Source organism: Crinia signifera, chromosome 3 (assembly GCF_055691185.1).
Source record: "Crinia signifera chromosome 3, ASM5569118v1, whole genome shotgun sequence".
In the NCBI taxonomy this organism is placed as follows: domain Eukaryota; kingdom Metazoa; phylum Chordata; class Amphibia; order Anura; family Myobatrachidae; genus Crinia; species Crinia signifera.
Window position 1 is genome coordinate 90,675,246 of NC_139219.1, and position 26,280 is coordinate 90,701,525.

Sequence of the window (26,280 nt, forward strand, 5' to 3'; positions counted from 1 at the left end):
GCTTTGTGCTGGGTTGCAGTGTGGCCATGGAGCTGCTTAAAATACAATATTTTCTCAGGATTTTTTTCTAAGGGTATAATGTGAATAATGTGAGGAGTAATGTACATAAGGTAAAGTGGTACTACTGTGTGATGTAACGTGAATAAGGGACACCATCGCAAGATATAATGTGAATAAAGTTGCACTACTGTGTGGCATAATTTGAATTGGGGGTACTGTTGTGTGGCCATGCCCCTTCCCAGCAAGAACACACCCCTGTTTGGGCTGCACACCGAATGTGTGCACTGTTTCTATTTAAAATATTGCGGGTAGGAGCACCAAAATGATGACTGCTATGATGAGGGTTGATGGCGCTGGGAAAAGGGAGCAGGGTCAGAGGCGGAAATAGTGGCGGTGCTAGGGGACACCAGCCAAAATCTTGCCTAGGGCGTCATTTAGGCTAGGGCCGGCTCTGCAGGACACTACCGGTGCCACACACTGTACAAGCTTCCGGCAGCCCAGCCCCGCGCGGGAAGCGTCACCGGCTGGGTGTGAGCCAGCCCTCAAGCCAGCTTCCAGTCACCGGCAGCCGTTGAGGGCTTCCAGGGAGAAGCATCCCGCCGCGCCTTCCTCCAGCAGGCATTGAATTTGCGCAGCCTGCCGCCGGCCTCCTCCACTCTCCCCCCCCCCCCCCCCAGCAGTACATCTGCCACCGCCTGCGGGGAGGGCCGAGAATATAGCCCAAATCGAAGCCTGCACAGCAAGCACCATCAGGAGAAGCCCTTGAAGCAGCAGCCGGTCAGCGAGCCTGAGGACATGAAGAAGGTACCTGTTCCCCCCTCATCCCTCCCCATCACCTCCCACCCAGGCGGCCCCTGCTTTGTATGCATGGTCCAGTGTGCCCACCACACTGTCTTGTCTCTTTCTCTGCCTGACACCCCCCTCTCTATGCCTGACACCCCCCTCTCTATGCCTGAAACCCCTGTCATCCCATCCCTCTCTCTGCCTGACTTCCCCTCTAACCCCCTCTCACTTTGTACCTGAACTCTCTCTTACCCCCTCTCTTCTATCCTTTAAATAAACTCACCCTCTTCTCTCTCTATCCCAGACATCCTCTTGACACTCTCTCACTCTCCCCTCTCTTTCTTTACTTGACACTCTCTTTCCCTGACACTATCTCGCTCTACCCTCTAATTTCCTCACTTTATGCTGACACCCCCCTCTCCCTGACATTATTTCTTTCTTTGGGGGGGATGTATTAAAATACATTGGCACCTCTCCCCGCCTCAACGCAGCGATGCTAGCACATATGTACTAACATATGCGGCTAGCATTGCAATGCGGTGACTGAGACCCCCGCGATACCTGTGATGTGGTGCGCTGGGGTCTCCGTCACATCCCTTGGGGGGCGTTGCTAGGCTTCCTGGACCCTAGAAAGGTATGCCAGGGTGGATGGGGGTCGGCATCTGCGGCGGGTGGCGATAGAAGCCCATAGGTTTCTATAGGGTATTATCACTCAAAGGTGACGATACCCTGCCCAGCGAAGACGGGCGGCCAGATTTTATTACATTTGAAAATGCTGTAAAACCCCTGAAAACATCCTGCCCTTCTCTCTTTCTCCATTATTCTCTTTCTCTCCCTCACTCCCCTTAACTCTCATTCTCCCTCTCTCTAGCTATCTATCAATAGGGGGGGCCCAAATTTTGGACGAACTTACGCCACTGCTGTGAATGCTGTTAGCACTCTGGTTGGTGATAGCCACAGCCATCCTCCAATCCACATGCTGACAGTTATTCACTGTCTGGTTGCAGTCTTGGAGGCAGGTAGAGAATGCTGTGTGTAATGCCCAATCACAGCAGCTGGGCAGCATTCTATACCTGCTTCCAAAGAAGCAGATGCCCCTTGACCAACTCCCCACTGCTCAAAGGCCCTAAGATCATAGGGCCCAGGCAGCTGGCAACTGCAAGCATGAGTAATAGTGTGTACACATGGTAAGATTTGGCTTCCGATGTTCCCGACATAGTGAACATCGGAAGCCATATTGAATGCAAATCGCATGCTTTTTTAGGGCTTGCGAGCCCGATGCGCTGCCGATGCGTACTCCTGTGTGAGTGCAAATCGGCAGCCAGATAGAGAGGGCAGGCAACACTATATAGTGCAGATCTGCACTATATAGTCTAAATTGGGCCCCTCTAGCATGCCGTGAGATGCGAGTCCCGATGCGATCTGATCGCATCGGGACTCGCATCTCACGGCAGGATCTGCTGTGTGTACACACCTTAAGTCTGACCGTACTCAGACTTGCAGTTGCAGTGGGACTTTTCAAGGCCAAGGAAACTGCATTGCAGATGAAGTACTTGGACTCACCATGCCTAGGAAATAGGGGCAAACCGTCCCTTCTTCTGAACTCCCTTGCCTGTTAAACTGCGCTGCGATCGCAGGACCCATTCTGCACATGCGCAGAACAGGTCCTGCGTAACACAGTTTCCCCATAATGGCGAAACCGCACAGGGGATCGCACAAGCGATCCAGACTGAATTAGTCCTTATGTTTGGGCATGTGACTGACAAGAACATTGCTACCATTTTGAATGAATACTCCTAACTCTTCTGAACCCATAGACACTCAAAGATCACATCCCCAAGTCATGTGGCAGATGCAGTGGGCCACAATGCTGTTTACTGTACCTTGCAGCGGATCTGTTCTGTATGCAGCTCATCGTGGTGATCAGACAGCGGCTGAGAGAGATTTTTCCGGAATGACCTCAATTTCTCCAAGGACTCTGCTATTCCCTTTTCACACTTCTCCCAGTCCTGAAATAGCAGATATATGGCTGTTTTCCCATGATCTAAAGAGGACACTGAGCTTCTGAAGGCTCTGTGCTGAATCTCATGGCATGTGCCGCAGAAAACCTTACATAACAAGTCTATCACTGTGTTCCTGTAGAAACCCTGCAGTCAGGACTTATTCTAAGGCTATGGGGAAATGCAAGCAAGCACTGCATAGCCAATGCTAATCTTCATGCATCTACTATCTGCTTTACCTTAAAGGGAAATTACACTGCAAGAATATACAGTATATGTGACAGGACATTACAAACCAGGGCACTCCAGTATTTCCAATCTTTAATTAAAAAAAATATATATAAAAATATATACTGTATATTTGTGGTAATAATGTGACCAATGACTGAGGGTCGTGTTGGAATTTATTAATAATAACATACACGCTGCAGTTAATAAAGCAGCATGATTGAAATACTAAAACAATGGTTTTGATGCAGTATTGCTTTATGAGGGATACTCTTTATACAGCCTGTGCTGCTTCAGCATCAATGTAGGGAAGTGTAACTACAACACATTGGGGAATTACATGTAAGACAATAAAGCACACTTCACTGGTTTTTATTGATGTTCTCCAAAATGAGAAATGTTATTGGCTAGCAATACTTACTTTTAGCAGGAATGCAAGCTGTTTCTTCTGCTCTTCCAGCCTCACTGTGGTGGCCTTCCATCTCTCCTGAATGTCAATGAGTTCTGCCTGTAAGGAAGCCTCCGCCCCACTATCAGCAGAGAGAAGCAGCTGCTTCCCAGCCTCCACAGTCAGGATATAGCTCCCTTGCTGTCTGTGCAGCACTCTGTCCCTGAGCTGCAACATGACCAGATATCATTTACACGTGAATGGATGAATACCAATAACGAATTAAAACTAAGAAAAAGTCATAAGTGAAACAGGTTTAATTTTACATTCTCGAGTTTGGAGTAGACATATTTTATTTATTAACTGGTATTTATATAACAAATAGAGTACATATTAAGCAGAGCTTTTCACATAATAATTGGCCATTGACATCTTTTCCTGCCCCAGTGGAGTTTATCATCTATGTGTACCTCATTTATATACACTAGGTATAATTGTTCTCAGGAGCCAATTAACCTACCAGGATATTTTTTTACATTGTGGGCAGAAAACCAGAGCATCCGGTAGAAGCACAGGGATAATATAGAAACTCCACACAGATTATCCTCTCATAGAAATCAAACCCAAGACCTTAGTGCCATGAGGCAGTAATACTATTATGCCAAACCAGGGTTGCTGACAATTCGTCTGCCCATTGTACAGTAGTCAGCCAGCTCTAACCAGTAGGGGGCTGGGCAGATGTGTAGTGTCACAGGGAAGTTAGGTGGGCGGGACACAAGACAGGAGGCTGCACAGGGGGTGTGGTCCTCGCAGTCACTACACAGTGCAGATATTACAGGCACAGCAGAGAGGGGGATATGATCTGCATTCAGCTTGAATAACATCATTGAACCCCCCCCCCGCCCCCCCCCCGGAAAGCCCACTTGAGCTCTGTAAGTGATGGCTGAGTTGCTGCTGGAGAATTGCCCACCGTTCCAGGGGGCAGGGAGTGGCATCCGAATTTCAGAAGCCTGTCTTTGTCCAGGCAGCCGCAAATATAGGTCAGGGGAAATCATTCGACTCCGACCATCAAATGATTTCTCCTGCTGCGGGCACATGCGTGGGGGAGGTGTCTTCCTAACAGATCCCCTCACAATGTTGCAAGGGGATACGGCGGCGGGGGGTGGGGTGGGGGGGGGTGTATTTGTGGGTGGCGTCACAGGGACTTGGTAAACTGAGAGCTTCGCAGCCTACAGTCAACAAGAATGACCCCTTAAGGCTGAAATAACTGTTCAAAAGAAGAGGCATGCTGACAATGTATCTCTTTGGGGAGAAGAAATTGAGCGACTCAGCCGCGTGGTGATTTAATGGAAATAGAGAGTGCTAATCATATAAGAATAAGAATGAGGTGCTAAAGTTGTGTGATACATTTATACCCCTTTCAGACAGAAAAATCTGAAAATCCCGGCAAATACACGGTATTTCAAATGCCGTGTCATTTTGCCAGGTGCAGCCTGACCCCCCTTCACACAGAAGAACAAATTACAGGGTTGAAAACTTCTACCTGGTAATTTGCTGAATAACACGGGTATTTCTTCTGTGTGAAAGGGTCAACATGGGTCATAAATCCCGTGTCCTCGACCCTGGTCAATTTAAAACACGGGTGTGCCCTTTCACACAGAAAAAGGACCCGTGTATTTAATGAAATTCCCGGGTGGAACTGCTTCACCCGGGTATTTCATTTTCTGTGTGAAAGGGGTAATAGGAATGCATTTATAATAAAGATTATTTTGCTGGGAGATCAAGGTATGACAATAAGACAGAAACCACAGGCGCTGAGCACTTTCAAAAAATCAATAGGTGTATATAAATCTCAGCCTACACAGATATTAAATGTATTGAAATATAGAAATTAATTCAAAATACTCAACGAGATGACATAAAGTTGATTATACATTATGATCTCTTTATATATAAATATAACAAAACACTTCCAAAGAAAGCCTCCTCAGGGAACTTGCAACAAATAAGTTACAATAGTAGTGAGAAACCTTAAGAAAATATAAGTACACTAAAATGACATGCAGCCTGGCCAAAGCTGAGTGATGATAAATCCTTAATCCAATGAAAACCTCACAATCGGTCATAGATGATAATCATAAATTATATATTCACCAACATTGTTTGAATAATAAGGTCATGAATGCTGCATCAGAAATCACACATAGGGGTTAATGCATAAAGCAGCTGAGAAATTATCCATAGGGACGAATAAGCATCTCCCCATTTTTTTTTTTTTTTTTTTATAGAATATACCTGTTAAATGCATCCTGGAAGCTGATTGGTTGCTTCTCTACTCTAAACTTCTTGATAAATTAACCCCATAATATCAAAGGTGCAGAGAAATCTGTAGACATTCACTCAGTGGGGGAAATTTACTAAGATGTGCATTCTACTTCACATGTCATGTTGCTATGGGCAACCAATCAGAATCTACTTCTTATTTATTTATCACCCTCTAGAAGATAGTAGACAGGATCTGATTGGTTGCTCATAGCAACATCACATGTGAAGTAGAGTACACATCTTAGTAAATTTCTCCCAGTGAATTTTCACAAAATAATCAGTCCCTAATGCCAATGAAAACATCAGCCAATAGGCAAAACATAATTGTAAGGACACACCCTGTGAAGACCATTATATCTGTTCATAGCATATTATCAATGTTAAAACATTAAACTATGTGAAAATATGGGCTTAAATATCTTGGGGTAAATTTACTAAAGCTTCTAATACCAATGGTGGTGTTGCATATACAGTATCAACCAATCAGATTTTACAGAATCTGATCTTGTTGCTAAGGGCAACTTGCCATTTGCCTGTTTTAAAAGTTTTAGCAAATAGACCCCCTCTCTGTATAGGTCTTTATGGAAAACTGTAAGAATACATTATGTCAAAAAGTAATAACCATAGTTTCCTTCAACATATGTAACATTAATGAAAATTTCTGTAAATATTCTTAAATTTTTGTGGGAAAGATGGGGCAATAATTTATCTAATTCCTAAGACAAGGTTTATTACATGAACAGAAGATCAGAAGGCATTCATTACTGTACAAGAAAACACTGGTATTCTATTTCACTGGAAAAACGTATTATTTTACTGATGTCACAAAATGAACCGATACTGTACCTGGACTTCATCTAGAAGGCTTCGGGCCTGTTGCAGCGGTATAGGGATACTTCCCAGTCCTGTCACTGGCTGATAGGACATTTCCACCAGCCACTTCCGCAGTTTTTCTGCCATCTCCCGGTAACGCTGCCATTGATGTATCTGGCTATCAATGATTCCTTTTCTCTGTTGAGCCCGACGGATCACTCCTTGCCATTGGTTACTCAACATGGCTAGTTTAAGGTTGAATTCGTCCCTAAGAAATCATGGTAAGATGATTAGAAAGACTTTGGACCAGGTGTATTCAACATGAGGGCCTCCAGTTATTGTGGAAGTACATATTTCAGCATGCCTTGCCAAAGGTTTACTATTAGGGCATATTAAAACTTTTACATAAACACAAATTTTGGGAGATGTACTACAGTACATTGGTTGTACACATTTATAGAACATAACATTTAAAATCATTTGAAAGCATTGTTTTCTTTTTTTCTGTTAAATAAAAAAGTTTATTCCAAATGAAAAAAATTAGGAAAAAAGTTTTCTATAAGTCTTTCTGGATATCTCATTGATATAATCTGTGACTTTGGGTCTGATTTAGAGGTGGATGCTAAACCGATTCTGATTGTTTTGGATCCTACTACTCATGTGTAGATCTGGTCCTGAGACGTTGGACGCAGTGCAGCTGCATATGTCTGGTGCGGCTGCCGATGTCTGTCCAATGTTTATGAAGTTGATCTGCTGCTGCCTCTTTAGACGCAGCAGCAGATCAGTAGATGAGAAAAGTGGGCAGTACTAGGCGCCTTTTTACACAAGAGGTCTTCTTCACCTCTTAATCAGCTCTATGGGTGTGATTTTTGGACGAGTTCCAAACTCGTCAGAAATCGCACCTTTAAAAATCGCGTTTTTTGCCGCGAATTCGCATATGTAATGAGATGCGAATTAGCGGCAAAAAATGCGATTTGCAGCGATTTCGGGAGATTTTCAGTCATGAAAATGTGCGCATTTTCAGTCATGAAAATGTGCGCATTTTCATATATGCGATTTTGGGTCAAAAAAAAAAAAAAAAACGGCGTGGGGTCCCCCCTCCAGAGCATAACCAGCCCCGGGCTGAAAGAGCCGGTCCTGGTTTCATAAAATCCAAGGAACAAACAAGTTGGGGTTCCGTGCATTTTATAAAACCAGCACCAGGCTCAAGGGCCGGTCCTGGTTCCCAAAATACGGGGGACAAAATGACTAGGGGTCCCCCGTATTTCAAGAACCAGCACTGGGCCCAACCAGCCAGCAGGGTAATGCCACAGCCGGGGGGAGACTTTTTATACAAGTCCCCCCGGCCAAAGCATTCAGCCCTCTGACCGGTCAGCATGGGCAGGGGTCCTGGGGGAGTGGGGACCCCCCCAAAGAAGGGGTCCCCCCCCTCCAGAACTTACCAGCCCATGCTGAAGCCCGGGGCTGTCCTCGATGCCCCTGGGCTGTGGGCATCGAGCTGATAGTTGTGGTAAAAAATAGCTGAAATCCTATTGTATATTGCTGTGGAACTATGAGTCCCAGCAAGCCTGCACCACATGCAGGGACTTGGAGAACCACAAGTCCCAGCATGTGGGGCAATAAAGGGCCCGCTGGGACTTGTAGTCCCACAGTAGTACAAATAGTTAAAAAAGTACACAAACACACTGACAGTAAAACTTTATTACATTCGGAGCCCATACATCCATACTCACCTATGTTGCCACGAAGGATCGGTCCCCTTGTCCAGTAGAATCCACTGGGGTACCTGTGGAGAGAATTCATACTCACCGGACGTCTTCAGCGCTTCTCCGGGTGCCCAGCAGCATTCTTCCCACGGTCCGGTGTTCTGTTTACATCTGGGGCTCCACCCCCAGACCGGGACTTAGCCCCGCCTACCAGCCAATGATGGTCCAGCATGGGGGTTTTCCCGGACCATCATTGGCTGGGAGGCGGGGCTAAGTCCCGGTCTGGGGGCGGCTCCCCCGCACTGACAGGCAGCGGGGAGAACCGGCTTTCTCCGTTGCCTCAACAGCTTCTGTAGCGCTGTCCCAGTGCTACAGAGGCTGAGAGCGCGATTGGCTGAGCTATGCGTCTCCATGGAGACGCATAGCTCAGCCAATCAGGACTGAGCTATGCGTCTCCATGGAGACGTATCGGCCAATCGCGCTCTCAGCCTCTGTAGCGCTGGAACAGCGCTACAGAAGCTGTTGAGGCAACGGAGAAAGCCGGTTCTCCCCGCTGCCTGTCAGTGCGGGGGGAGCCGGCTGTGAAGTAGCCAGACCAGCGCTGGATCCAGGAATGGTAAGTAACGCTGGTGTAAAAGTGAGGTGTGTGTGTAATAAACTTTTACTTCTCTGTGTGTGTGTTTTTTATAAACATTCTTTTTACAGGTGGACTACAAGTCCCAGCGGGCCCATTAATGCCCCGCATGCTGGGACTTGTGGTTCTCCAAGTCCCAGCATGCGGGGGAGGTCTGCTGGCACTTGTAGTTCTCCGGTATAAAGCAATGTAACGTATGATCGATTTAACCCTATCAGGCCGGCGTCCACTGGCCACGGACGCCGGTGACAGCCCCGGGCTTCAGCCCTGGACGGGTGAAGCCTGGGGGGGGGACCCCTTTATTGGGGGGGTCCCCACTCCTCCAGGTACCCCGTTCAAGGCTGACCAGCCACGGTGCTCATGTTTTGTCCGGGGGAACTTGTATAAAAAGTGTCCCCCGGCTGTGGCATGACACCGCGGGCTGTTGGAGCCCGGTGCTGGTTTCAAAATATGGGGGACCCCCAGATTTTTGGTCCCCCATATTTTTGGAACCAGAACCGGTCCAAGAGTCTGGGGCTGGTTTCAGAAATACGGGGGACCCCTATGCTTTTTGTCCCCCCGTATTTTTGGAACCAGGTCCGGCTCAATGAGCCCGGGGCTGGTTATGCTTAGGAGGGGGGACCCTACGCCGTTTTTTTTTTATAAAAACACTTTTACACATTTTTATTAACAGGACCATGCACAGATCTCAATGATCTGTGCATGGTTCTGTCAAATTCGCCTGTCAGAACCTGGTCTATTTTTTTTGCGATTTTTGGTAACATTTACCAAAAATCGCACCCTATTACATTTGCGAGTTGTATACTTTATAATGGGAAAACATCTGGATGCGATTTGAAATGTGACTAAAAATCGCACTTCTAAAAGTGCGATTTCGCGGTAAAAAGTGCGATTTTTTACCGCGATTTTCAACCTATTAAATGTGCGATTTTCGGAAAATGTGCGATTTCGGCCGTTTTTGACCCAAAATCGCACATGTCCAAAAATCACACCCTATTACATTTCGCCCATAATGTTTCTTATTTTACATAAAAGGCCTGCTTCAAGTTCTTTCACAAAGCACATCTGGTTTGCTAATGGACAAAACCATGTGCGATGCAGGTGGGGCAGAAGGAACATGTGTAGAGAGAGTTAGATTTGGGTGAGTTATTTTGTGTCTGTGCAGGGTAAATACTGGCTGCTTTATTTTTACACTGCAATATAGAGTTTAAGTACACATCCCAACCAAATCTAACTCTCTCTGCACATGTTACATCTGCCCCACCTGCAGTGCACATGGTTTTGTTTCTTAAAGTTATACTGTTTCTTAAAGTTTCTTAAAGTTATACATATAATTTACAGTCTATAACATACAATAGTGCCCATCCTGTACCTATCATCCACTTGTCCTTGCTCGAGCAGCCTCTGCCCATCGATGATTATTGAGTGTAAAATCTGTTGGCGACTAAACATTTCTGCTTGGAATAGCTGAGAATTGAAAATAAGATTTAATAAGTAATGTCACATACCACAAGGCTGCAGAGTTGTTACTAGAAGAGCAAATAATATACTAGCTAATGTACAAGATAATGAGAGGCATGTGAATGAAATACAAGAAAAGATTAGAAAGAAACCATCTAAAGCTGAATTGCAAGGATACGATGGTGGTGATCCTTTATCTTGCATCAATCTGAAGCAGGGAAAGGTATTACAGTAGGTGAAGTTCATATGTATGAGACTGACTCATTGACTTATAATATCCTACATAACAAGTACTCTCTACCTAATGCCACATACTAGAAAGTCAGGATGGTGAACATTTATCTGATGGGTTTTGTCACACTTCCCAAATGTCCTGGTTTCAATGAGACAGTGCCAATTGGTATGACCTTGCTGTAGGCACTGCCGGTGCCTATAGTATTTGGCAAAAAAATGATGTTGTTTTGCAAATTGAGAGTATCTAGATTGCTCCTGTGCAAATTTGTAAGGCAGCTGATTATCAATGGTTTGCGCATGTGTACGAATTATAGCGTGCAGGCGTGTGCCCAAACAGTGGCAAAATCCAGTGTCTATTCTGATTGCTCGCCGTTCACAGGTTAATTGACAGGAACGCTGCCATTTGTAGGTGTCACCCGGCCAAGTTCTGTGAGTATCAGGAAAAACGCAGGTGTTCCCAAGCGTTTTCAGTGAGGGTCTGTAATGTCAGCATCTGTATCGATCAGCCTGATTGTATCACACAGTTAGAGTAGGGTTATGCACAGACTGGGAAAATCATTAAATGGTGAGTGAGTTGCGAATGGATTTGCAGCTTGCCACCTACCAATGTAATTTTTTGCAAGTCATTGACAGACTTGTACGGGGCGGGTTTTCACTCTGTCTGGACAGCGGCTATCTGATCACAAGGCTCTGTTAAAATGGCCATCAGATCTGAATAACCTGGGTGTGGATGGAGCACACTATGATGGAGACCCCAGCATGCCTGAGCCATACTCCAATCCAGATTCCAAACTCCCCAACGGAATATTTGACTATGCTACCTACAGTACAAAGGATTTACAAAAGAAAGCAACACTGTATCCAACATAAAGTGAATGGTTGCCTCAGCTGAGCCTGTACAATTGTTCTACTAACAGAACCTGAGTATACACAATTACTGTATCTTCTACCCTCATACCTACATTAATAACAACTTGCGACAAATACTGTAGATCCCTTTCTCAATAGATCATACAACAAACAGCATGGCATTTGGTGCTGAGCAGATGCATCTCCGCACACTATGGGTGAGATGTATCAAATCGTATAGAGAGGACAAATGGGGAAGTTTCCTATTAGCAATCAATCAGATTTTAGCTATAAATTAACAAGAACATTCTATAAAATGACGACGAGAAGCTGAAGGTTTGGTACATATCCCCTAAGTGAAGTACAGTATAGATGGGCATGTATGTATTACACCATTCACCTTCTCTCCCACAAGTGCCAAGAGACTCAATAACTCTGCACCTACGGAACAGTGGGCAGATCCACCGAATCCTCATCTTCCTAGTGAAGTGGCAGTATGATGAGATCATGCAGGGAACGGAGGACGGAGCATAGTGATGTGCAGCTTGTTGCCCTTACCCATAATACCCCTTTCACATCACGATGCTGGGTCCGGCGCTTCCACAGTAAACCCATATTACCCCTTTTATAATTAACCCTTCTTATAAAACATGGGTCTAGCTTTAGAAAAAATGTACAGCTTGCAGCTATGGATAATTGGTCAAGGAGGTCCATTTAGGAAATTATTTCTCATAGAAACTGATTTATTCTCTGATTTTGCAAATGAAGGGACACTGAGTTGAGATGAAGGAGAATTGAAGTTAAATATTTGGAGGGGTATTCAATGCCCCTGATGGCGAGCTATCGATGGTGAGAAGCGCCGATAGCTCACCGTCAGTATTAAACTCCCTCCCCTTCACTCACTGAAGGCTATTAAAATGGTGGGGGTCACCACAAAATGCAGTGGACTCGCTGTATTTGTGGCAAACCTTGCCATTTAAGGGAATCCTCACCACCGTGATTTGTCCCTTACATTGAATACGGTGAGGGGACGACGAGGGGATTTGATGGCGAGGATGGCTTGTTTTTCAGCAATTTTCCTTGCCGTAAAAACCCCCTCCCTGGCCACATTGAATATCGCCCTTAAACTGAGTCTACCCTCGATTTGTGAATAGAGTGCCTGAAAACTAAAGCGGTACCGAAGTCACAATTATAGTTTATACAAGTTTTACAAAGATCTAAATATTGTGGTTCACATTAGAAGTGCCATTCTCTGTTTTATGTCGGTCTTATTACTGTACATGCCTCGTGTGCCCTCTGCTGTTCCAGAAGGCTTTGATAGTTTCCAGAGATCTCTGCAGCAAGCTTCTGCTCTGTCTGGATCAAGAACTCCATCCAGGTCTCACATTTCTCCAGGAAGGTCTGATGGTGCAGTAAGAAAGACTGCAACTTGCTACAAAGGAAAGTGACAGGTGTCGGGTTGTTCCATTAAAGCATTTTAAAACGTTTAAAAAACATTTTTGAATATTAGTTACCATACGATGTAAAATAAACAAAAATCAGACAAAGCACCAAGGAACCTAAATGACAAGTTCATCCAACTTGGAAAGACTTATTGTAATGCTCACAGATAAGTACAGTATGTAAATGTCTCATTCTTATGAAAGGCATTCAGATGTTTAACAAGCGACCTATGATTTACAGTACGAGGATTCAGAAGTTTAGCCCAATTGGTAGCCTACAGTAATTTATATATTTTTGGTTTTTGGTACCTTTACAGCACATGTCTTCAACCTGTGGCCCTCCAGATGTTGTAGAACTACATGTCTCAGCATGCCCTGACAGTTTTGGCATGCTCTCATAGGAAAAAATGTGGCAATGCATGTTGGAACATGTAGTTTCACAACATCTGGAGGGCCACAGGTTGAAGACCCATGCTTTACAGCATACCCCCCAAACCCCCAAAAAAGAAAACTGAACCCTGTCTGGTTTGGGAAGACTTAATGATAGCCAATTACAGAGGATGGGAAATAATGGGCTTTACCCCTCCCTATCAGACTCTCTACCTCCCTACAAAACTTTAAACGGTCTCTCAAGTCCCACTTCTTTATTAAATCTTACCATTTCTCATCCTAACATTCTGTTTTGCTCACTTCTATCCCTTCTGTGCCACTCCAGTCTGTCTGCCCCTTCCCTTTAGAATGTAAGCTCTCACGAGCAGGGCCCTCTCTCCTCATGTGCTTTTCTTACATGATAATTGCTTCAGTGTCCTATCCCCTGATGCAACTGTCTATTTACCATGTACAAGCTGTATGTTGCCTGTCAGAACTTTATATTAGACACCAGAATCTTCCTTCATCAGAGTGATAGATACCTGTGACTACAACTCTAGTCTCTGCTATAGGAGGACTGTGTCACTTCTAATATCTACCTCCTAGCATGTGGCTTACTTCATTCCTCACCTCATACCATAATGCTGCAGCATTGATCTCAGTACTGTCATCATAGTGAATAGATCAGTGCCTCCAACAACAGCGGAACGCATGCTGAAATACTCTGAGCTGCTGTGCGCATTCAAATCATTTGATATACTGTACAGTATATCTATATCTATTTTCTCTAAATATCAAATATTATAATAAGAATAAAACATGACCAAAGGCTGCAAATTATTAAAGTATTCCAAACCTAGTCAACACCTAAAATCTTCTGAATGTTTTCATTATTAAATATTATTTCATTTGTTCATGTGTACTCCTGCAGGGACGAGCTATTACACAGCATTATTTGACTTGTTTAACCCATGGCTTTACAAATACAAGGTGATTTATTGGCAACCTCCATCACAGTCAAAGACAATAATCTAATATTACAGGACATCGAAGACCAGAAATATAGTTTATTGTATGGGTGTTCTCTATTCTTTGCAACTAAATGCAATGCTACTATGATTATTAAGTAGTGTGTTCTAGATTTCCCTTCGATCAATGCACAGTTGTTACTTTACCTGAACCTTTCTGTTGTCTGAGAGGAAACTATTGTCCAGTTTCTGTTTAAACACTGCATGCGTTTGATTTCCTTGTCGTTCAGTGGTAGTCTGTATCCTAACTCATTGAGGCGATCCAAGTCTGGGGCCAGGCTGCTGAACTTCAACATCTGCCTCTGAAATATACAAATACATGTAATAATCACTAGAAATTTTAAATCCTTTTAAATATATTAACTAGGTGAAATGTTCTAATTCCATACTGTTAGAGATGCTGCTAAAGCATGCATTGTATTATAGTAGCTATGCTTACTTTCAGCTCCTCCATCCTATCCTGAATGGTGGAAAGATCTGACGAACGGTTTGGGTCTGGTCCATTTAAAACATCTCCTGCATCAACAATCCAGGTTTCCAGCTCTTGAAGACTCTTAACAAATGTCTCATAATCTAAGACTCCAGCCTGCAACATAAACAATATCAGTTGCATGCTCATTTTTAAAATTAAAATATATTTTGATAAATGTAAAATCTTACTAGATTGCTGATTAAACTGTTGGAAATATACTTTTTTTGACTATTTCATCACCTTTCAGTATATATATATATATATATATATATGTGTGTGTAATTCAGACCTGATCACAGAGGAAATTTGTTCTTAAAATGGTCAAAAGCTATGTTGCACTGCAGGTGGGGCAGATGTAACTGTGTTACTGTAGATTTGAGTGGGGTGTGTTCAAACTGAAATCTAAACTGCAGTGTAAAACTAAAGCAGCCAATATTTACCCTATACATAAACAAAATATCTCACACAAATCTAACTCTCTCTATACATGTTACATTTACTCCACCTGCAGTGCACATGGTTTTGCCATTTTTGAGAACAAATTTGTCCTGCAATCAGGTCTGAATTAGGCCCATTTTAAGCAGGGTATGAGCGCTAGGGGCTGGTTGTGGTGTGCCGTGTACAGAGGCTGTCCTGTGGTTGAAGGTTGCCGCCCTTAATAAAGACAAGACAGGAAAAAGATACCACTAGGCGCCTTATGTACACTCAAGAAAACATTTAATAACAATTTAATAATTCACAATGAATCACAATAAAAACAATTAATTGCATGCATGCAAATTAAGCCTAAAATAAGGGATACATATATTGGATATTGCTTTTCTGTTATAATTTCATAGTTACCGATCCTAATCCCAGAAACCAACAAATTAGTTGGTTTTGCAGCAGACACAGCAACTTGCTGTCAATCCCTAGTATAGGGAAAATGTCCCATCAGTGAGCAATAAGATGGTGTAGCATTACACTGGGATAGTTTGTATTCCACTTTTGAACTCCTAGTGGGGTAACTGAAGTGCTCAGCTGTTTTATAACGTCCTGAATCTGGGGGAGCTTACTGCAGTTGATTTTGGTCCGTGGCTGTGTAACAGTGTTCAGCGGGGCGCCTCCTGTGTGTTGTGCGGGGATCCGATGACACCTCGCGGCGCCCGCTCACTGTACGCCGGATTGCTGTATTGCGGAAGGGAAGCAGATTGTAGATTGCGCTGATCACAGCGGCTGCGTCCTCTCCGGTATCCGGGATAATGGCCGAGCTGTGTGGCCGCTCTACCAATGTAGCCAAGGTGGGAATGGGACGTTAGCAATTGCTAGATGTTGATACGTCTCTCCAGTCCTCAGTCCTCAGTATTGGGGAATATCAGAGTCCTCAAAAACGCACTTCGCCACGCTCAGGGCGGCTTTTTCAATTCCGAATTGAATTATTCAATTGTTATTAAATGTTTTCTTGAGTGTACATAAGGCGCCTAGTAGTATCTTTTTCCTGAATTAGGCCCATTGTCTGCAAGTAGGTACACCAGCAGCTTGCCACTGACTTTCCAGCGATACATGACATTGGGTCATAGTACTACAAGTCGATGCTAATGCATATATCTTAAAATTCAACTGATCTCTTATAAAAAAAATGGATTGTCTGCTCAGCTGGGTACACACCATGCGATGGAGATACACCGTACACATTAAATGATCCATTGTACGATGGCCTGATTTATCTTTACATGCTGCATGTATTAATACTGCGCCATCGACAAAATCATCCTAGTAGACGTGCAGCATATCCAATGGAGTGCTTCAATAAACCTCAGCCAGGCACAGTGGATATTGGGTACACACATACATTTGTATGATGTGTTATCCCGTTCCACGTGGTAACAATATAACTTGATATAGCACTTATAGGGGGGACACTCACCTATTGAATGCTGCCATTAACGACAGCATTGATGGGTGTCAGATCAGACTTTTTTTAAAGTCAGATCCGTTTGGTCGGAAACGGCTGCAGATTGTCTAACTCACGTCCATTTTCCAACAATCCATAGTCGTTTCCAACAATATGCAGACTTTCCGTCACTCGACAGTCAGTACATTGAATACTGACTGTTGATGTAGTGTTAGATCAGACGAAAAATGGCTGTGATTCCGACTGTCGGGACATTCCAACATTTGGAATCCCGGATTAAATACCCCCCCACAGTGTGTACCGAGCCTATATCAGTTTGGTTACTTCTCAATATAGTTAATTTAAATGTATGCAAGAATTTACCATTCTACATAGGTTAGATACCTGTTAGACCATGTCCCTTGAAATACATAGAACATAACGTAGGAGTTCTGTGTAAGTCTATTTAAGAATGTTAAAGTTTATTAAAAAAAAAAAAAAAAAGTGGCATTCAATTCAGCAAAATTAGGGTTAAGGGTTCTGCATATAAATAGCACACATTTGCCCACTGTACCTGAAGGATGACCTGCTGGCGTAGGAGAGCCTGCTCTAGTACTGACAAGCGCTGACTCAGGGAAAGGTGGTCAGATAGGATGGCTGCAGCTGCAGATGAATCCACCTGCTGTTTGAGCTGCTCTCCTGTCCTGTGAAGAACAACCAATGATGTTTTGGCAGCATCCAAGTTTTTCAAAAGGACCTGTTGCAAGAGACGCAGACAGAACATCAATACAAGATAGGGTAACAAATGATGTACAGTATGTATATTAAAGCCAACATAAAAGGGCTTTTCTATACACAATTCTCTGGCATGTGAACCACATTAAATGAAGGTAACTGAACACAGGATGGTCGAGATCAGTGATGGCTAACCTTGACGTTCCAGCTGTTGTTGAACTATACATCCCAGCATGCCTTGCATCAGCGTTAGCATGGCCAAATAGTAAAACTGTAGCAAGACATGCTGGGATGTGTAGTTCAACAACAGCTGGAGTGTCAAGGTTAGCCATCACTGGTCTAGATTTATTGTAAGATGTTGACCACTTATAGCCAGCCATCTTATTGAGACATAGAGAAGTGAATTGAACAGATACATCATACCAGCAGCACTTACACTGCAGTCCTCTATCCAGGTAGCAATCTCATCATCCCCTATGTCTTTGTTGGTGGCTGTCTTCAGCAGCTGATTGGTGCGGTCCTCTTGCTGCTGAACTGTCGCCATACACTGAGCACAGCAATCCTTGTATTTCTGCCACAGTTCCAGTACAGTCTTGCTTGAGTGCAACTGTTCTGAAATATCCTCTAATAAACTATTCCACCTGTTGACACAGAATAATACATTACAAAATTATATATATTTTTTTTAGCGGAGCAGTGAATGTAAGTAAAAACAATTGTATTATGAGCAGGACAATCAGCAGGCTCACAAAATTTGCAGAATGGCTCCCACTGGTCCCAACATGTGTGACAGCAAGGGCAATCACAGCCTTACAGTTCCTACAGTGACATAGCATTCTTGAAAGAAAGATGCATTTTAACATGGATTACATGTCTAACCCTGATATATGTACAGTTTGAATTTGCCTCCTTGTAAATGTTTGGTCCAATATTTTTATTTGTCTTCAATAATTTATAGCAACCTATACCTTCATTTGACTTTGTTATGTATGTATAAATGATGGGTTGTCAATATCATTTCTAATTGGATCTCAATAAAAAGAAATGTAACTTAAAAAAATCCAGCAGGATTGCTGATTAATATATTAAACAATTTAACAACATCTCCAGTCTAACATTTTTGGTAATTGTGGCTATCACAAACCATAATAATGACCTGAAAATTCTGTAATCTACGGCTTCCCAGCATGCACTGAGACTTCTAAGCAATACCCACCAAAGTACATTGTATAACTATCCCAGTCACTGTATGTATTAATTCCACTTAAAAGTCTGCTTGGACTTCCAGCTCTGTAGTGGCCACGCCCCCACTTATATCAGGTGTTTAGGTATTTGTTATGGTACAATACATTCCATCAGTAGCATGTTGTGTATTACCTTTATGTTACTACTGTCCATAACATATATTAAGAACTTGCACACAATGGCATTATAACAAAAATCGGTACTTGTGTAGTTTCACGGCGCCAGTATTCACTGCGCCGGCTCGCCCACGCTGCGGGCTCGGTGGCCGGCTCGCCACGCTATTTAAAATCAACTCCATGCCAACATGGATAGTGGGGGTATGAACTATCCATGTTGGCATGGAGTTAAGTTACTTTTTTTAACATAGTTTGTGGCGAGCGTAGAACCCGGAAGTAGCACGGTGCCATGCTGCCGCTGTGAAACTACACAAGTACTCAAAAATCTAATATCAAAAGCCACATAGTTTACATGCATGACAAAATTAATTGTTGGAAGACAGTCCAACATCCACTGTGTCTTACTGAATTGAACAGCCCTGGGAGCACTGGAATTTATGGGAAAAAGAGATGACTCTCTTTAAGCCAAGGATGGGAGCTTGAGGTTCCCATGTGTCCGATTTGGGGCAACTGCATGCCTAATGTGGGGAGACTCAAGGGCATGTACTGGCTGCTATTCTAGTTTGGCAGTGTGAGAGGATCACAAACACTATTACTTAGGTAAATGTATGGGGTTATTAAGACCGCCAGTCTAAAGCTGGCCCTACACTTTGCGATTTTGCCATATTTTACCCGATTCCGATACATTGGGCAGAGAAGTCGGGTGAAATTGGGCAAAGTGCATGTGTTTTAGGTCTGAGCCCATCTGCAGTCCCATGTTACAGGACAATAAAAACTGGACCGGAGGATGATCCTTTCATCTGAGTGATCACAGCAGACAAAAATAGGTATTTTTCACAAGGGTTTGTTTTCCTCACTACAGGGGGAAAAAAAATTCTGAGAAACCACTGTGCCCAAATACTGGACTATACTATATTTGTATTTATCTCCCAAAATCAAGAAGCCAAGCATATATTAATTTTCCTAAATTGGTTAAAAAAAAAAATCAAGTGGTTTTGTAGTTCTTATAATTCATTCAAGATTGAAGTGGCTCGAAAATAACAATCTCGATCTATCATTTATTGTTTGGAATGAAATGGCTGAAGTGAATGCAACAAAATAATTTTCATGGATGTAATGTGGAAATGTTTTACCTTGCGGTAACCTCTTTTAAAGTGCACTTGAGTGTTTCTGCCAGAGAGGAGTTACATTCAGTCAGAAGCTTGTTGGTTACAGACCCAAACTTGTCTAAAACTGCCTCGTGCTTCTCCAACTCTTCCTGTAAGCTCTGTGAAAGCAAAACATTAATTCATCTTAGTTGTTATAAGCAGCACACTGTGTACTATTGTAATAGTAAAGGACTTATATTTGTAACAGTCCAAAAGAAGAGACGAACGGTGAAACCAGATTAACATAATAATGGAAAACAAGTGCAGAAAAGTTATATTTACACATTTAATGGACCTCTAAGCTCTAAAAAAGCATTTTTCAGGTAAAAAAACATGGAGATACATGGCTTATTATTGAGCATTAAAAATAGTAGTTATGGTATTACAGAGCTACATAATATACATTGCCTTATAAATATTATAAATTGATTATTTACTCTTTGAATGTTACATCTTAATCCTACTGTGGAAATTGTATTAAGCCAGTGGTTCCCAAACTGTGTGCCGTGGCTCCCTGGGGTGCCTCGGGACACATGCAGGGGTGCCCTGGGTTGGTAGTCCAGGACCAACTCAAATTATTAATGGTTAATTATTTATAAGCAAAAGCAATGCTGGTGGCTGCCATTAATAAAATGTGTACAAACAGAAGAAAATCCTGTCCTTTACCACATACCTGACCCAAAGAATCACATATAAACCCAATCTAATAAATTTATTTTTGGCCTAGGGGTGCCGTGAAAAAATTTTGATACTCTAGGGTGCCGTGATTCAAAAAAGATTGGGAACCCCTGTATTAAGCAAAAGGCCACAGTTGGATGAAAAGTTCTTCAGGGAAGAACATGGATGTGAAGGGGGTAATTTATTATATACCTTACCTTCAAAGCAAAGAGGCAATGCAGCAGCTATATTTGAGGGTGGCGCCATGTGTCAAAGCCACCCATTCGTGGTTGTGTCATAGCCACCCATTTGTGGTTATATGGTAGGGGGCTAAGCTAAAATGATAAAGCTGCCAGGAGCGGCAAAACGCGTCAGGAGTGCCTGCCCACCTTCCACTTTGCTATTTGGGATCGCAGTCCGGACCAGCCGCGCAGGATTGAAACACTCATAATAACTATCCATCCAAATCTGAGAGACCTTTGAATAGTTTCCCTGGTGCACCTGTATTCACCTCTCTGGCCTTACAAGACCCACCAAGCTATCAAGCAAGCCAGTGGATTCCGGTTATTTGTGCCAATTCCGGGCCAGCCACTTGGACTCATGGACGGTGTCTTTGAATACTCCCATTCAACCAGCCAGGAGTGGTAACTATTCACAGTGCTTATCCGATTTGGGCGTACTAGGAACGGACTCTCCCTCACAATTGTTCAAAACGAATAGGGGTTGTACACTGCGCTGGTGAATAAAAAGATTCAATTAAATTAATCAATAGCTGCCAATATTATTGGGATAGAAACAATTTAATATTATACACTAAAAAAATATTTTTTATAAAATCGGTAAAAGGTAGGTATACATAGATAACCACAATGAATAGCAATAGGTGCTTTGGGTAAATAAAACTTCTGGGGGGGAATGAATATATAGATCAGTCCATACGGTACCGTATTTTATGGAGAAAAAAGGATGAGATCCGTTCCTAAAGTGCCTTCCGAGATGTCCTTTACGTATTCCCGTTAAGTGGGGGGTCCTGTTCCTGGTATTAGTGGCGTCGTATTTGTGGGGAAGCACTCCCCGGCCAGATAGTAGGAAGTCCGTTATGCTGGACTAGGACTAATCCTCCAAAACTTTAGGGAAGGGCAAAAAGGTAGTTCAGGATAGGCTGGTTCGGTCTCAGAGCGTATCTCCAAATATTTGTGGTAGATAGTATGGGGCTGTGGATTCCCTCTCCACAACCAACGCGTTTCTCCTGTAAGGAAGGTTTTTTCAAGGTACCTTGTTCATACCTTGAAAAAGCCTTCCTTACAGGCGAAACGCATTGGTTGAGGAGAGGGAATCCACAGCCCCATACTATCTACCACAAATATTTGGAGATACGCTCTGAGACCGAACCAGCCTATCCTGAACTACCTTTTTGCCCTTCCCTAATGTTTTGGAAGATTAGTCCTAGTCCAGCATAACGGACTTCCTTCTATCTGGCCGGGGAGTGCTACCTCACAATACCAGGAACAGGACCCCCACTTAACGGGAATACGTAAAGGACATCTCGGAAGGCACTTTAGGAACATATCTCATCCTTTTTTCTCCATAAAATACGGTACCGTATGGACTGATCTATATATTCATTCCCCCCCCCAGAAGTTTTATTTACCCAAAGCACCTATTCATTGTGGTTATCTATGTATACCTACCTTTTACCGATTTTATAAAAAATATTTTTTTAGTGTATAATAATAAATTGTTTCTATCCGAATAATATTGGCACCTATTGATTAATTTAATTGATTATTTTTATCCACCAGAGCAGTGTACACCCCCTATTCGTTTTGTCCATTTTCACGAGTTAGACAACCCATTTTTAGTACACAGCAGCTTTGATAAGGCAGCTCATTTCTTGCGCCCCCCACCCTGTGATAACTTGTTATCTCCTACCCCTCACAATTGTTGTTTAACTGTGGACATGGGCATCTTTTAGATCGAATTGCTTCATTTTAATTGTTTTAGTTTGTGTATATGTATGTTATTTCCAATATTAAATATATGTACAGATCATCCAATTCTAATCATTTTTAACATTATTCCATAAAGCGCTGCTCCCCCCCCCCCTCCCTCTACCCCCTTTTTTTTGTATACAAAAACATACAGGTGTCACTAACCTGTTTTTAAGCAGCTGCTGAGTTAGCAACCCGTACTAAGCACTCCCCCTAGTCCTCTCCCTTTCCAGGGTCAGCACTAGATTTCTTTTTCCTTTTTTAAGCTAAAATGATACCTGCAAATCACAGCACTATATCGTTAGGGGGCAGGACTCTGGTTGTGGTCAGTCGGGGCGGGTGGCTCTAGGTGCTCAGAAACCCACTGTTATGTGTGTATATTGCTTTGTAACTGTCCTTTCAAACAAAAGAAGTAATTTATATTTAATGTGTAACATCACTAGAGAGTTGAAGTGTACTCTACAATGGTTGGATTCAAGACCATAAAGCAGATATTCCCTCACCTGCAGGTTGTCCACTTGGACCTTCACTGCTTCCATGGATCCTGTCAGGAGCCGGAAGCGGGACAGAGAATACCTGGCCTCCATCAAATAGGTGTTTAGCTCTTCATAAACCTCCTTGTAAATGCTCCACTGATCAAGTACTGACTGTAACAATATCTTTAGCTGACGCACCTAAGGAAGACAATAGAAACATAAAACAAACGTGACTTTCTTCTGCGTTTTCTTTCCTTTGTTGATGGCTTCAGGTGAATGGGAGAACAAAAGGCTTCAATTTTAGGTAACAAGCTGCTTTTGTACTTCAATACCCTGTTCTAGGTTATTTACATTACCGCTCAGTCCTCAAAGGAAAAATGATTGAACCAAAAAGTACATTGTACTGTACTCATAAAGCATTTGGCTGGAAATTATTTGTCCTATAATTCTAAATGAATATGATGCATTAACTCTAAAGGAACACTAAAAAGGGAATTGATTAGAACAGTCCAACAGAGAAATAACCTATTTATCCCTACATTACTGTTCCAAAAATCCTCAGCAAGACATACATATATATATATATATATACACAGAAGTAGCCCCTCTCATTCACTGCCAGCACTCGCCAGAATGTCCCCGCTGGGAGCGCTGGTGGAGAGGGACTCCATTAGACTGGGATGCGCGAGCGTCTCACACGCACGAGCGTCCCAGTCACTTGGCAGGGAGCTCTGTTGGAACGGGTAGCGCAAGTGTCTCGTGCGCGCGCCCCCTTCCGACGGATGGCGGGCCTGGCGGCTGGCGGGAGATTCTATGCAGTCATGAGACCGGCTACATCTGTATATAGTTGTGTTTTCCTCTACATGAAATGGCCATTTTTATTTTAATGTAAATTGTCTGCACGGTATAGGCAAACTACATATTACATATATTATTAGTACATTTTCACCAAGTGCTAAGATATATAAACTAGTAGGACACTTAGGGGCATATTTATCTTTATTTGCACATTTATCCCACTAATTGTAACTTCTTATCATTGCATATTATAGCAATAAGAAAATAATTATTAGGGCAATGTATCCTAAATTATTGGGGCAATGTCGTAACACACACATGCAGGGACACAGGCCCAAATAGAAGCCCATCCTTTTGATATATAAAAAGCAAACGCATATGCCTCCACATAGGGAATGTAAGCCATAAGCTACAATGGCTAAGGTCATCTCAAATTGTAATTGTGGCCAATCATCAGCTAGCATATCTCTTTTGTATTTGGTACATTTCAGATCTTAGCCACCGTATTGGAGTTTTTTGGTTTTGTAATGTAAACAGAGGTATCGCAGCAGATACATCTCTGATATCTGCTGCAGTCACTCCTTCATACAGTCCAGTGATGTTTCATATTTGCAAGTACTGTATCTTTTAAGGACTTCTCAGATATCTAACTCTCTCTGCACATGTTACATCTGCCCCACCCGCAGTGCACATGGTTTTGTCCATGACACTTTGCTTTTGCGAGTGAACCAGATCAAAATTGTGATTTGCAGCTGAAAATGCTATTTTAGATGTGAAACACTTCGACTTCTGCTTTTGCAGTGCCTTTTTTCACACTGTGGAGCTGATAAAGAGGTTATATTGTGCACAATATTCAGGATAAAAATGCAAATGGCTTCCTCAGTTAAGGCCCCCCATCCACTAGGAAGATGTGTTTCAGCAATCAATTGGATGCGTTTTGGGGGACAGGATTGCATAAGATACATTGCATGCAGTCCTTTTGCATGCAATGTATCTCCCGCGATCCTAGCGGGGCTTAATGGGCTGCGACAGATATTTGTGGCGGCCAGCGAGATCTGCGACTGTGATGCGAGGTGCACGGGAGCGCCCCCTGGCATCGCAATCACACAAAAAGCACCTGTGATGTGCCAGTTTTCATGCCATCCGTCCGAAAAAAGCTTCGCAATCGCAGGAACATAGGCCATATTGCACTATTGGATGGGACCTTAAAACACCATGGAGGAGGCGTACAGTACTAAAGCTTGGAGAAAAAGTGGACCAGTCAATTACCAACTAATCAGCTTCTAATCGTCATGCTTCAAACATAGCCTGTAACATTGCAGCTAATGTAGAAGCTGATTTATCTCTCCAAACGTTGATACATCTCACTCTAACATAACTACCTACCTTAATGTCCAAATTTGCCCATGACTGGTTAAGCTTGTTAAGAGTATCCATGATTATAGCGGTCACTTTTTCTTTCTTATTATGAATTAAAGCGAGGCCACTATGGCCAACCTTCTCCAAGTCTTTCTCTTTGGCCTTGATTGACTCTTCCAGATCCTGATGGTAGAAAATTACTTGTTAAGAAATATGAATGTATCCAAAAATACCAAAATATTTATAAACTATAGAAACATTTCTAGCTTACTAATATTCATTTAGAGGATTATGGTAAGCATACACCTTTACATACCGGGCCGGCACTAATATATTGTGTGCGGCATATTTTCTTTACAGATGGAGCAGACTTGTGTTGTGATAACAAACGCTGTAACTGGCAAACAAAATAATCTACTGGACATGCTACAAAAACTACTTTATTAGTAAAGCTGTGTGCACACTACACAATGGGGGTGACTCAGGTTGGTTTGCAAAGCACATTTGTGGGCTGATTCTGGTTCACTCGCAGTGAACCAATATCGGCCGCTGTCCTGATGGTCGGGGTTTGCACATGCACATTTGTGCCCATGTGCAAACCCCAACTGGGAGCGGCCTCGGTAGTTTACTTTGTCAAAAGGTCATTTACAGCAGGGAGGGAGGGCGAGGACGGTCAGTGGCGACGCTCAGACATGGGAATGCCCAGCGTTTCATGGGCATTCCCCCCAAAAAAGCTGGGCATTCCCATGCAAATACGGGTGGGAAAAAGTAGGCCGGGCGGGCGGCTGATGTCACATGACGTCAGCTGTCTGCCCTGTCTTCGTCCACCACCCGCAAATATAAGTCAGACTCCACTGACATATTTGAGAGCCCAGGAAAAATCATTCGATGGTTGCTGACCATTGAATGATTTCTCCTGCTGCGGGCACATGGGAGGGGATGTGTTTTCATAATACATCCCATCGCAAGGTGGCGAGAGGATACGACGGCGGGGGTGGGGGTTTGCTCACCGAGTCAACCAGAATCAGGACCTTGGTTTGTCCACCTTGATTCACCCCGCACCCCCCCCCCCCCAAAATAAAAATAAAAAAGTGAAAATGGACTCAAAAAATGGGCAGGAACGTCCATGATTGAATACTAATAGGCAAAT

The 26,280-nt window shown here is 43.1% G+C and overlaps 1 protein-coding gene across 1 annotated transcript in view; it reads right to left on the bottom strand.

Annotated features, from left to right (window-relative positions):
- Positions 1-26,280, bottom strand: part of SYNE1 (spectrin repeat containing nuclear envelope protein 1) — a 503,588-nt gene that overhangs the window by 65,630 nt on the left and 411,678 nt on the right. Inside the window, 12 exon segments of the mRNA XM_083176202.1 lie at positions 2,667-2,792; positions 3,433-3,627; positions 6,571-6,805; positions 10,250-10,344; positions 12,706-12,853; positions 14,408-14,562; positions 14,700-14,846; positions 17,180-17,362; positions 17,777-17,981; positions 19,835-19,968; positions 23,001-23,171; positions 25,158-25,313. Coding sequence (XP_083032328.1) covers positions 2,667-2,792; positions 3,433-3,627; positions 6,571-6,805; positions 10,250-10,344; positions 12,706-12,853; positions 14,408-14,562; positions 14,700-14,846; positions 17,180-17,362; positions 17,777-17,981; positions 19,835-19,968; positions 23,001-23,171; positions 25,158-25,313 — 1,950 coding nt within the window.